Below are 14440 nucleotides of genomic sequence, written 5' to 3'. Positions count from 1 at the left end.
GGTGATAACTGCTTGTAAATGAAAGTTTTGGTCAAAATCTGAGCAACTAAGTTCTGAAAACAGTGCATCTTAAAGATGTCTGAATACACCAGCAAGCTCTGCATTACAGTAATGAAGTTGAAGCATTGTGGAGTGTTGTGTTTAATTATTGAATGCTCTGCAGCGGATCCAACATTTGTTACGTAATTTCCATCATTTCAGAATAATATATTCTGTAGTTCTACAGCAGGTGGAGTTGTTGAGCTCTGCTAGAATTGAAAAGGGTTCTGTTGATGTGTGGTGTTCATGCCACAGAACTTTCAGCAGCTTAATATTTTTTCCCTCTTTTTATAAGCAGTGACATCTATAAGAAAAGAACTGTAGACCTGAGAAACTATAGGAGAGCTTCAGTTCTTTCACACATTGGATTTTAAGATTTCCATAAACTCACTAAAGTTACTCAGACCCCAAATACTCCTTGGGTTTCTCAGGTCTGCAGTTCTTTTCTTATAGAGATTACTGTTCATAAACCATACTGTATGCAGTGAAAAAGGGGAAAAAATATGGAAAATTGATCTTCTTCACTGTTTTAATTTATTTATTGTTATCATTTGCTTGTGAATTCACCAAAATAATCTGCCAATTTTGAGATAGTTACAGTATACTTGTTTTAAATTAAGTGACGGGATTACTTTCCAATAAAACATTAGTTGAATCTTTAAAAAATTAAATCAATATACTGTGTATTTTTGTTTTATTTGGTTTTGTGCCTGATTGACACTTCTAAGAGTTTTCATTTAAAAAAACAACAAAGCAATCAAATCAATTAAATATTCCAAATGCCACTTTTTTATATGTACTATTTCATATCGTACTGTACATAAATAGTATTTGTATGTTAAACTGAGATGAATTCCAAAATTGATTCCCTGATTTTTCTGGCACATGGAAAGCATGTTCACCCATTCTCCAAAATCCTTGTGTAGAACATTTTGATCAGGTTGTACAATATTGTACTTTTTCAATTCCAGCATCCAAAAAGCCCCGTGTGCGATTTAGCAACATCATGGAGGTACGACAGCTGCCTTCTACACATGCCTTAGAAGCCAAACTTTCTCGGATGTCTTATCCAGCAGCAAAAGATCATGAATCAATTCTGAAAACTGTGGGAAAATTAACAGTGACACAAGTGGCAAAAATCAGCTTTTTCTTTTGTTTTGTGGTAAGCGTTTTTAACATATACTGATACCATTTACTGTATATTAAAGAACTTGCAACCTACCTTACTAATTAATTAGATTTCATATAGGAGTTGATGCACAAAAATACCGTGAAATCATGAAGGGATACTGTTGATAACATGAAATTTATGTACAAACGTTTTTCAAATTGGTAACTGTTAGTGAAAATTCAGCTAATAAAAATGGATTTAACTGTATGGCATTTTTTGGAAGCAGTTAAACTTGACTTCTGTTTACTATACTGATTACCTATCAGTCTTTTGATTTGAAAAATGAACTATATTAGAACCAGATGCTAAAGTTGACTGCCCCTCTGTTTTCAGCAATTCCACTGCCTGTTTTCAGCATGGCTATTAGTGTTCAGCTGATGATATTGCATTTTTCTCTTGATTTCTCTGCTAAATGGAAAGGAAAATAAGCTACAGATGAGAACACGTGATTATTTTTCAAGATCCGAAGTGGTTGTGTGATATTAGATGCGTGATTTAGAAATACTACATCAAAGACATTCCAAAGAATTGTCAAATACTTCCAGGAAAATCACAAATGGAAGCAGAAGGAAATCTGTTATCTCCCAAGATATTCTCGATGCCCTTTTTTGTCTTCTGCACTGATTTTTTGGCTCCAACATTTAAAATTATTCTGAATAAAATATTGATTCCTGAAATATACAAACTGACACCACAATATAATTGCTTAAATTAATTGTCAATTTTCCAGTGTATATGCTCAAATGTGTTGCCAGCTGTCATTTAACAAGAGAAAATGCTTTTGTATTACTAGCCTCAGAATCATGTAGTCTACTTACTTTGTAAACAGTATGGTTTGTTTCAGGTTTGATTTTAATAAATTGAATAGGTCTTTATGAGCCCCGTTGTGCTAGTTAGTGGCATTTAAAAATGTTTTTGAGGAAATCCAATCAAAAGTTTCATCCTGCTGAAATATTTTAAATGTCATATATCTTGCGCTGGTGTGGATGTGAAATTAAGAGGTGTCTAGTTGCTGATGTCTTTTTTTAGTTGTTTTTTTTTTCTAGGTTAAAGCAGTTATCAACAGTAAATACCTTAGGGTTCATTAAAAATAAATATTAGTCTCATGGTTCACTTCCTGTGTGAAAATGAAGTGCGCCCTTTTTGTGTTTAGAGAATGTTTTAAAATACTATACCTGCAGGAGGTCTAGTCTAGACATGTGTCGCTTAAGGATTTTTGTTTTTGTAGTGCTGTGCAAGAGATAATTTTACAATGTTCTCATTCTTTTTAGTGGTTTCTAGCTAACTTCTCTTATCAAGAAGCACTATCTGATACACAAGTAGCCATTGTGAACATTTTATCTTCAACTTCTGGTGAGTCTACCGATTAAAGCCGTCTATGATGTGGTAATTATTTCTGTTGTTCTTAAATCTTAATCATTATTAAAATGATTGTAATCTTTGTTATATTAGAAAAGTCATTTTTGACTTGAAAAGAGTCAGTCTTCCTCATAACAACACTAATTGTTATAGGTGCCAAGTATGAAAAGAAAATTAATAGAATATGTTATTGTCTAATAACGTCAGCAAGCCTGCTGTCTGACAGCACCATACAAAGAAAGTATCCATAAAGAAGCAAGTTACATATAATTTAGAATAAATGTTGTTTCATCAAGGTTACATTTTGGCATGCTGCATCAATATATATTATGAAGAGCAAAGCATTTTTTCTCTCTTTTTTTCCTCTAGTTAGCATGTAATGTGTGAATCCTTGAGTGGCACTTTTTGCAACTGTTTTTGAAGACTTTTTGAAGATCTTCGCAGTGGGTTGCATTTTCATGGATTAAAGCAGTGCTTTTAGAAAGTAAATGTGCTCTTAAAATGGAACAACTAAATGGAAGAACTAGATTTACTAATGTGTGAAAATTAAATGCACACTCTTGAAGTGTTTGTGCCGTGTGCTTATGATGTAATTATGATCTTTCTCTGTTTTGCCCTCAGGTCTGTTCACCCTGATTCTAGCAGCCGTGTTTCCTAGCAACAGCAGTGACAGGTTTACGTTGTCCAAGCTTTTAGCAGTGATTCTTAGGTGAGTAAATAGACTGAGACCGAAGTTCTGTTTTCAAATTATAAAGTCGCTTTGGTCTGACAGAATTGGCAGCTATATGTACGGCTAAACTGAAGAATGTTATCCATTAAGAAGCTTGTGTCCTTGTGGAAAATTGTAGTTTTTAAGCTGTATTGTCAGAATTACGTTCCTCTTTTATACTCCGACATTATTGATGGTTATAGAACGTTAGTGTGCTTCATAATGCCATGGAAAAAACTGATGGAAATAAATCTGTTTATGCCTATAGTGCATCAATATAACTCTTACTGAAGGGGGAACTTGATCGTGATGTGTACTTTAAATTGCAGCTCCCCCCCTCCACTTTGGTTAGGGAATTGATGTTTTAATACGGTAGAAGAAATCGAGCTCAGCCAAAATCTCACCGCCTGTGGCCACCTGCTTCTGAGAAGGACCTGAAAGTCACACAAAGTTGCTCAGGTTTTTCCCAGCGTGCAAGTGGCTAGTACTGCAGCTCAGGGTACACGGGTATGACTGCGTCCTGAGAAAAAGTCTCTTCTGGCCCAGTTCCAGTCAGCCATCTAGCAGAAAAATAAAGTGCAAAAGAGTGTGCAAAAGCAGTGAATTATACCATTTGCTTTACTGTGCTTTCAGTTACAGCAATGATGTTTTTCAAAATATGAAAATGATATTTAACCTGGGTTGTAGCTAAAGTATCTGGTAATAGACCTCTCGGTCAAGAAGTAAACAGAAGCATAGGGGCAAAGGACAAAGGCTGAGGAGGATTGAGCTCTTTAAGTCTTAAAATCGGGCAAATCACCTGCATTTACATTGTTTCAGCTGTATTACTCATGTAGACAGACCTCCCTTGATGACAAGATAAACATCTACAGTAGCTGTTGCCCAGGCTGTGTGAATGAATTGAAAGCCTTATTCTGTTTTCAGTGAGCGCTCTATGTTCATCAATTACTGTAATGTTACTGAGTGTTTTAACGCTTTGTACTATTCACAGTGCATATAGAGTTGTATTTAACTTTTTCTTACTTGTTTTCAGCATGGGGGGAGTTGCTCTTGTGAGTTTGTCAGGATCTGATAGCTCAGATGGGAAAGACACAATAGGTAATTTTTTTACAAATTACAACAGAATTTGCCCGAATATGCTGCTCTGTTTAAGTTGCATTTTCATAAGATTTTTATCACCATCTGTTATTGTATCTGTAAGTGATAGGATTGCTAAATGTCTAATCACATATTCTTAAAATATCACCCTGTTGTGAAATGTAATTTTCCATTAGGAGAAAAAGTACAGTATGTGTATAATATGTATATATTACCAAATGTGTTGTCATAAGTTGATTTTTAAAAAGGTTTTAATTCCCTCAGAAAAAAATAAATACCATTACAAATATCCCTATCCCTGTCCTTATCTAGAATATGTTAATTATGGCCTTTAGAGTCAGTTAGCTGAAGTTTAATTGAATTGTAAGTTAAGAACTTTCTGAGGTCTCAAAGGGCACGAATGTTACAGTCTTGGTCACTGCTGCACTTTATTATGGATAACTCAGTAGTTGATCTGAACTCAGGTTTAATGTAAAAGTGAGTAGTTCAGAAATCCTTGTTGTGTAGACGGATGAGATAATTGATTTTCCTTCACTAAGGAGCAATGAGACGGAGCCTTAATGTACTGCAGGTCTTTCAAATCAGACCACATGGAGAGCTACTGATAAAGAAGATTCATTGGCAGACAAGAGTTCTGGGTCATTCTGTGTGTCACCACACAAGCTCCACATGGGATTGGAAATCCCTGGACTTCTCTAACAACAGTGAAGTTTTAAAGGACATGCTGAATGTAGTCAATGGAGTATTCATTTACTGTGGCATTTATTTTCATGATGTTGCCTTTGCTCTTATTTTTCCTTTTTCTTCTGTTTCAAAGGTTCTCTTTGGTCACTGGTGGGCGCTGTACTGTATGCTGTCTACATTGTCATGATTAAAAGAAAGGTGGATCGGGAGGACAAGCTTGATATACCAATGTTCTTTGGTATGTTAAATGGTGCTTTAATTGCCAGTCTCTAAGGGAAGGTCTTATGATTAGGCTAATGTAATATTTATTCGTATTTATTGATTTAGTTGACACCATTTTCAAATTCAACTTGCAAGGGTTGCATTTACTTTGAAATACAATCAGTATATTACAGAATGCATTATGAATATGTCAAATTGTGGGAATATGCAACAGCCATATTTTTTAAACTAAAACCCAACAACGTACAGATGAGCCCATTGTTTATAACCTTTTATATGGAAATTCTCATAATTGCAGTTTTCATTTCAGAAGTCATAATAATGATAAAGTGCAATTAATGCCGTATTTAATATTTTTAGTCAGCTGTTACTTTTACAGTGCCTTACAAAAGTGTTTACACCTTTGTACATTTTTCACATTTTGTTGCTTTAAAACTTGCAGTCATAACACTTTGTTCTAATTTGTTAGAAACGCAACCTATTATACACATTCAAAGCAGAAAAAAGACATGAGTAGATACAGTAATTAATGTGAGAGAAAGTCATGATTGCATAACTCTTTAAAACCTTTGTTTTTCAGCAAATGTAATTAATTTAGATGCACAATACTTCCGTAAGTAGCCACACAATTAGTTGAGTGGCCTCTGTCTGTGTGCAATAATAGTCTTTCATATGATTTCAGAATAAGTCCCTCTGTATCTGTAATGTGCCTCAGGCAGGCAGTGAATTTCAAGTAAAGATTCAACCATGAAGACCATGAAGATTTCAAAACAACTTAAGAGATAATGCTGTTGAAAGGCACAGATCAGGAGAAGCCTGTAATATCATTGCAGAGACCCTTAATATCTCTTTGTGCATGTTGAAGTCAGTTACTGAGCAGTGGAAGGCTCCCACCTGCTGCCCAGGTTGTCCCTCCGAACAGAGCAGCTGGACTAGGAGGGAACTGGTTAGGGAGGCGGCCATGAGTCCAACAGTTTTGAGTGACGTTGAGTGCCAGTGTTCAGTGGCTACGATGGACAAAAATGTCCATGGGTGAATAGTATCCTAGTCCCTCCACAAAAGGGGCTTGTATGTATGAGAACTTTAAGTACAACATGGGGTTTGCAACAGAGCACCTAATTCATACTGCAAATGTGTGGCAAAGGTTTTGTGGTCAGACAAAATGGAAATTTTTCAATTCTAAATTAAAAGCGTTCCTTTTGATGCAGACCCAACATAGTGCATCACTCAGTCAGCATCCCTGCTGTCAAGCACGATGGTAGCAGAATTATATTATACTTGTCAAGGGAATATACAGTAAGAACATAGATCTGCCGGTAAAGCTTAGAGGAAAACCTCCTTTAGACCTAATGTTCCAAAGCTATACTAGAGTAGCTTAAGAATAAGAAAGTGAATGTTCTTGAGATGCCCAGTCCTGACTTGAATTGTATTGAGAATCTGTGGAAAGAAGTGGAAACAGCTGTCCATTAGTTATCCCCAAGCAACCCGGGAGAGTTTGAGCAAGTCTGCAAAGAAGAATAGGCAGATGAGTTGCACTGCAAAACGTTAAGGACATGTACTCAAAAACACTGAAGGCTGTAATTGATGGAAAGGCTGCTTCTTTTTGCTTGAATATTGAGTTCACAAGTCAGAATACTTGAATCTGAATGTAATCAACATATTTCATTTTTCAGATTTTAAATAAAATATTAAGTTTATGAACTATTAGTTTGGAATTTCATAAAATGGGACACCTGAATACTTTCTTAAAGTATTCTTAGCAGTATTTCCTAGCAAAAGGTTCTGAGCATTGAATAATAATTCTCTTTTGAGGATAAAACGTTTTACTGAATGTGCAATTTCTTTCATTATACAGTATTTACATTACCCACCTCAACATCAGACATGAAGAAATGTTTGTGATGAAATAATCATTTCACTTTAACTTACGGCTTAAAGTGATGCAGCTTTTCAAACCCACGCGTGCAATTAACAACCTGTGCAATCCTGGCCAGGTGGCTTTATGCAACATTAAGTTATTAATATTAAGTATCTTTATATTATGCAATATGAACTTAGCGTAATATTATCCAGTGATTCTTCTTTTGTTAGTCATTAGTAGTACACCTTGTGAATCTCAGAAGATGCGTGCCAAGTTAGAAATGAAGAAATGTTTGTGTTGGAAAAAATTGTCTAATTGAGGGCTTAAGGTGATGCAGCTTTTCAAACCCACACATGCAATTAACATGTGCAATCCTGGCCATGTCAACTGGCCCATTCTTGTTCTGCAACCGAGCATCACAAGTTAGCATCCCTTGTCATCTTTCATAAAGGTGGCTTTATGGTCATGTATAATGTTTTCAGTAGTTCTACGAAGGAGGCCGTGCTCTCCACGGCCTTAATTTGAGGATCGGGTGTTACCAGTGTTTTCCACACCTCTGATTGTTTGCTGGAATGGCTACGCATGGGGTCATCCAGACAGACGTTTATCTTTGATTGTCTGCCATGTTCAAGATCCTTTGCTGCTTGCAGTGCTGTGGAAAACGAGGGGCAGCTTCTTTTACACTCTAGCATGCATCTATGGTTTTGATATATAGTGCATTCTCCTTTATGCAAAAATGTGGTGACCACATGTTGCTTAAGCTTGGAAAGGTTTATCATTCAGTTTCCCTGAGAAGAACTGAACGGCCATAACATTAGACATGAATTCTAAATGTATAAATATAAAGCTTTCAATTCTATAGCTTAATGTTAAAAAAAATAATCAGTTGTTTACCTTTCCTAAAATGAACAGTAATACTTTCCCTAGCATGTCTGTATAGCTTTTTATTTTGACTGTACTATGATCTGCTTTCAACCTTGATGGTTATGTTGAAGACTTTCACTAAGAACTTGTCCACAAGCACCTGCTTCAAGGGAAAGATTAGTTTATATTACACCTGAACAGAATGCTGCATGAGTTAATCTTCCCATTTGAGGCAGGTTCTCTCAGTAATTGCTGCAGGAAAAAATGTAATAAGCTGCCTTGTAGGACCATCAAGAGTTTTAATTGCATGTGAATTTGTGGCGTGTCGAAAGTCACCACAACGTTAAAGCACTTGACAGCAATTGACGTCAATGAACTGCCAAGTGTATTTCTTTCTAAACATTTTCCCTTTGAAGCCTTGTTTTTCAAATGTTATAACCTGAGAAAGTCAGTGTATTAATATCCCAATATATGTCTTTTTCAGTGGAACGATTAATTCCACACAGCCTTTGTTTTCACTTGAACAAAAGAAGAATATGTACCATTTTCCACAACCAGAAGAACCTAAATGATGTGAAACCGCTACCAAGGAGAAATGTCATCACTGGATTTTGAATTGTGTGATTTGGCCCACTGTTGTGATTCAGTATTGTCATGAGATATTGCTCTTGACAAATATGGCAGATTTAAAAACATATTCTCCATTTCACTTGTGGCAATTCACGCATTGAATGGACTGTAAGCAAAGCATTAAAGTATGACCTGTCGCTAGTTTCTTGATTAGAGTAAAGTGTTGACCCAGTCTGTTCAATGGAACACTGTGCAGTCTTTCAGAAGGCACTTTGAGCTGAGAGTCAGAACAAGAGTCTCTCTCCCCTGTGTACAAGGATGTGAAGATTCTTCAGTGATGAGTGTAATCAAGCTGGAATCTCCCAACAAGCCACTGGAAACCTCTACAGAAGACCCACCATCAGCATACTTTTGGGATGCTACTGTACCTACAGTATGTACAGTACATGTCATCAAGGAAAAGCCACATTCAGAACATTACCCTGTAATGTTTGCAGCATATGTTGAAAGTTTCAAGGTCACCAATCTCTGAAACTACTTTCAGGTGGCAACCCCAACAACCAGGTCACACCAAGACGAAAACGCAGATGCATTGTAATCGCGAACTGTAAAAAGGACAGATGAGTGCTGTGTTAAAAGCCTTGCTGTGTTAGTGTTAAATAGTAAAGTGCTTCCATTGCGTGAAATAAAAAGGGGAAAAATAATTTTCCCACCTGTGTTCAAGTCTTTAAGGCTTTAACAAATGTGGTGATCTGGGTATAAATAAGTTAAGCCACACTGCAAAACCTTTTTCTTATGGCATAAGAATGGTTACAAAACAACAGGAGGTCATTTGGCCTATGTAGATTGTTGGTTGCTGGTAGTTAATCGTTGAGAGGATTACATTCAGTCCTTTCTTGTAAGAAGCCCAGATATTGGTTTAGACGGTATTGCTGAATAGCTTATTCCAGACTCCTACAACCCTGCTGAATGAAAGTCTCCTGCTTGTCATTTCAGTTGCAGTTTCCCTTAGTGGCAGGAGAGTAGTGGCAACATAGTGGGTGATTTGGGGTGTTTTAGGTAAACCCTCGTCTAGTAGATTTTCCGATTATTGGTGATTTGGAAGTGTGTTTTTATGTCTTGGCTCTCAACTACGAAGCCCACAGCCACACACACACAGAAGAATGAGGAAGTATAAGTAGACTCCTCTGATCTGCTCACCTTCAATGCAGTTGTCTTTCAACATGTTACAGACAAGGCCACAGGGGCTGCTGTTTACTGAGGGCCGAGTGAGTCCTGGCCAACTAACTCCCCTCCTCACACCACTTGTTTGGGGAATCCTGGTCACAGTCCGCTAGTGACCTGACCCAGGCTAATAGCATAAATAAGGAAAACAACAAACTAGAACCCTGTCCCATCATCCAAATTAATCACAACTATGATATGTTAATTAAGTATGGTTACAAATGTTACATAAATCCCATTCATTTTGCTCAGTTGGGATGTAGTTAAAATGTAGTGACTGCTGATTGCATGTTAAAGAGAGAAAATGCACCCCACAATGAAGTAAACAGTAAAATTAGACGTAAATATCACTAAGTCACAGTTGTGTCTAGTATTTTGATAAAGTCAAAATGTATGTATGTTTCACTTGAAGTACATTTAAATCAAATCTAAGGAAATTGCCACTGTCCTTGACTATTGGAACCTCATGAAATAAGGCATGTGTAACCATTTGGGCTGCTTTTTTTTCAGCCTTGCTCATGAACCTCTCGAGACAGGAAGGCCTGACCGAAAGACAGCGCTCAGTGGTCATGGCATTTATCAGGATTCTTGCTGTAAAGTTTAGCTCCATGTCCTGTGTGCCAAATCCACATGTTCCCCTTGTTCAGATTAAAATTCAGCAGCACTCCTTGAATCTGCTTTTTAACTTGCTGTCGTCTTGGAAACAGGCTTTGTGGAAGCCGCTACTGTGAAGCAGATATGGTATACAGTACAGTATTCTGCCCCTCCTAATTCAGGAGGCACACACAGAGCTCTTCAAGGGCATACTAGCCTTTAGGCCATAACATAAGTTTTCACACTGCACTGGGATTTTATCCATCTGGAGCACCTGTGTTTCTTCCAGTTCTTTTTTACAACTCTCAGACTTAAGGCCATTAGGAATATTAAAGTTATGAATATTAAGGATTTTGTCTTGTATATGAATAGCAATGGGAAGCACTGACCTTTGAATTGACTGCTGAGTTTTTTTTTCCCCAATCCTGTGAGGCCCATATGGGAAAGCATTTTTAACAGAAATGAACCGTGCTATTTAAAGCTGATACTTTTCTTTGGATGAAGCCTTTTGGTCTTTTGTGATGAATGTGCGTACTTTCTAATTTAGAATTCATAATTAAACTATTGAATCACAGGCTTGACTTATAACTTTCACCCCAATATGGCCATGTTGATTTTGTATATACAGTAGGTGGTCCCTGTTATAAAACTCTACACGATGCCGATGAATTGAGGAACTCAACGTATAAATTCCCCACGCTTGCGGCATTTTTCGCTGGTTCATGGGTTATTTTGTTGCTGTAAAGAAAAAAAATATTGTGAAGAGTAAAATCTAATGTTAACATTAACAAAAATATGGGCTATAGGTACATTAAATGTATATACCCATGTCTGAACTGTATGTTAGGAACACGTCAAGCTACTTAATTCCCCTAATTAAGTCATTTTAATTTGCATTGTTTAGAAACGTAACCTGGACTTGAACCCTCAGTATTTATGTTGTTCTTATAGGGATAAAATTCCCCCTTTATACGAAGGTTGTTTTGTTGGCTTGGTCTCAAACCTGTACCTCAGTGTCCCTACCCTTGTGGAAGTTCCACTTGCTTGCTCTGATCTACCCAGTAGTGAAGCTTATAGATGCTCCAAAACTCACTTTGACCTTTTGGAAAATATCCATTATTTAGGATGCATTGATTTTTTTTTTCAAATGCAATAAACAAGATTTGTTTGTAGCCATAGTGTTATTTCTTCGTTATTTAAATGGGAATAAAACACCTTTCAATATTAAATTCAGCCCGCAGCATGAAGAAATGTAATAGCCTAGGTATGCAATAAACTGTATGAACAAATGAATATCACTTAAAAAAATCTCATACTGTTTTACTGAATAATTCAAATACAGAACAGAAGCAGGGGAAGGAAAGGGGCATTTTTCTAACCAAGATCTTTGGTATTAAATGGTTATATACAGTATATTTAAATTCTGAATTAAATGCTATTCTAATGCTTTTGACCTTCTACTGTTTTGAGACAACTGTCTGGTATGCTTTGTCAATGGTTAACTCTTTGTTTGTTGTGTTTCTTTCCCAACTTAGGGTTTGTTGGCCTGTTTAACCTCTTGCTGATATGGCCTGGCTTTTTCTTACTTCATTACACTGGCTTTGAAGTTTTTGAATTGCCAAGCAAGCTTGTGTGGATGTACATCATCATAAATGGTCTTATTGGAACAGTCCTTTCAGAGTTCCTGTGGCTTTGGTAAGCTTTTGTTGACTAAAGAAGTACACATATTGATTAAATTTCATTTTGTCTCAAAGTGGTATTTTTAGAAGATTTTAAAAGTTAGAGGCATGTAGTGATATACAGTACTATATCTTTAAGAGGCAGTTTTTACATCTGTAAAGTTTGTTATAATGTTTCCAATTTAATTTTCTATATTGATTGACCATAGTGTATTCTGTAGTTTTGCTGTTCCCAGCTTTGGTCATTGGTCTGAAGTACAGCAGACTTTTAGTGCTTCATTCAGTTATAAACACCTCCATACCAGGTTTAAAAGGTTAATCCAGTTAAGGTCTAACAGGACCAATGTATTATTTCTCCAAAGCTTGAACTGTTGGCGATATAAAGAGACATAGAAAATCTGCAGTTTTCTGAACCCCTGATCTAAATAGTATATTATAACATAAACAATTTTCAGCTTGCCTACAAATGGGTTTGTCATCTTTGTTTATGTTACGGTCTCAGAAAACTCTGATTTCTTCAGTTGTTGTTCAGACTTATAATTTTGTTTATCCCTGTTCAGTTCACAGAGAATATTTATGTCTAAAACTTGTATTAGTCATGTACTATTTTGTTTAGCTATTACAAATTTTATACTGTTGATATGGAGGGAGATTATCTGCTAACTCAGAGGAGCAAATTTCCATTATCAGAAAAAACAGACCTTTTCTTGTTATCGTTTGTAAAGTAACGACACTGTATGCTGAATCGTGTAATGGAAATACATGTTTTTATGGAAACATCACACTATATACTGTAGGTCATTCACAGTTCGGTTTGCAACGCTGCTTTCATCCAGTTTGTACTCACTTAATAGAAATGTCTAAAAAAGTACAACTTGTGTACTGTATTACTTAAGAATATAAAATCTTTTTTTAAAATTTCTCATGACTGATTTTTTTGTAAATGGCAAACTGATATTTTTTAATATTGCCTTTTAACTAAGGTTAAGGTCATTAATCTGATTTCCCATTATGTAAAAAAAAAAGGACAATGTCAAAAACATGATGAAAAGATACGCTAGGTGCTCCCATAGTGTCAGCTTCATTACCAGTTCTTAAAGACCAATTAAAGTTGAAGCAAATGGCTTATCTCTGGATTGGCAATGTGGAGCTCATTGTTCAGTGACTAAAACGAGTGTTCTGGGTCTCCGTGATTTATCTGCATGCCTGGGAGTGGAGTTTTTCTAATGATAAAAATCCTACTGAAAGTTTGTGAAAGTGAGCACTTGGAGTACAAAAAAGAAAAGATGATTCTTTAACTCTCTGGTGTCAAAAATACTTGAAATTGCTCTGTCAGTCTGTTCATATCTGCATTCTTTTTCAGGGGTTGCTTTCTTACCTCATCGCTGATAGGTACACTTGCATTGAGCCTTACAATTCCTTTGTCCATTATTGCGGATATGTGCATGCAGAAGGTAGGATGTTCCTGTGTTTTTTCTTTAAATCATGTTATTTAGTTAGGAAAGTTAAAGTTGCAGTTAAAGGAAGCAGAAAGAGATCTTTAAGTACATCCTCAGAATTGTATTCAGTGAATTCATGTATGTTACATATCCTTTTCATTATACAGAATGCAAATAGTGTGATGGAACTGTCAAAATGGTAAAATAATGTGAATATTGCTTTACTGTACAACCTGTAGCTTCTTTGTGTTTTAATTAATGTTGAATAAGAGCTAAATAGCTACGTAATGCACATTTTTCCCATAATCTCAACTAATAAATGCTAAACGGTATCTACTTTAGATTGAGTGCAACTAGATTTCAGAAGTAATTGGATGATTTATCCAAAAATAATTAAATGAAACCTCAGTTTCATTAAGCCGTCATGCCCCATGGATTTGTAGTGGTAGCCATGGATTTGTCAGGGTATTGGAGAAGACTGCAGCAGTTACTGTACCTCTTTGTCTTTCCAGGTGCAGTTCTCTTGGCTGTTCTTCGCAGGGGCCATTCCTGTATTTCTTTCCTTCTTTATCGCCACTCTCTTATGTCACTACAATAACTGGGACCCAGTCATGGTGGGGGTGAGAAGGGTTTTCGCTTTCATCTGCCGGAAACACCGGATTCAGAGGTAAGAGGCAAGATGAAGCACGGGTGACTGTGGGAGGCAGGGATTTGCATGCTCCTGGTTCACACAACAATATTCTTCATATAGTGTTATTCACGTTGCTGTGTGTGTGACTGGCGCAAGAGCAGTTTTGGTCAGTGTGAGAATGAAACATGTGCTGTAAATGAGGCTGTGAGTGGAAATGACTGTACTGTATGTAGAACACTGGCTTGCTGTCCTGTCTTGCTATTTGTTTTACTTGAAGACTTAGAGTTTAGGTCTTC

General features: G+C 36.5%; 1 protein-coding gene across 1 annotated transcript in view; it reads left to right on the top strand.

Annotated features, from left to right (window-relative positions):
- LOC102693309 (solute carrier family 35 member F5) overlaps positions 1 to 14440 on the top strand; it is a 30820-nt gene that overhangs the window by 9129 nt on the left and 7251 nt on the right. The window contains exons 8-15 of the mRNA XM_006636357.3: positions 1011 to 1201; positions 2482 to 2563; positions 3191 to 3278; positions 4312 to 4376; positions 5194 to 5298; positions 11931 to 12090; positions 13438 to 13528; positions 14026 to 14180. Of these exons, the coding sequence (XP_006636420.1) occupies positions 1011 to 1201; positions 2482 to 2563; positions 3191 to 3278; positions 4312 to 4376; positions 5194 to 5298; positions 11931 to 12090; positions 13438 to 13528; positions 14026 to 14180 (937 nt within the window). The remainder of the gene's footprint in view (positions 1 to 1010; positions 1202 to 2481; positions 2564 to 3190; positions 3279 to 4311; positions 4377 to 5193; positions 5299 to 11930; positions 12091 to 13437; positions 13529 to 14025; positions 14181 to 14440) is intronic.

This window comes from Lepisosteus oculatus, chromosome 12, assembly GCF_040954835.1.
Source record: "Lepisosteus oculatus isolate fLepOcu1 chromosome 12, fLepOcu1.hap2, whole genome shotgun sequence".
Lineage (NCBI taxonomy): Eukaryota > Metazoa > Chordata > Actinopteri > Semionotiformes > Lepisosteidae > Lepisosteus > Lepisosteus oculatus.
This window is presented reverse-complemented; position numbering and strand designations above follow the sequence as displayed.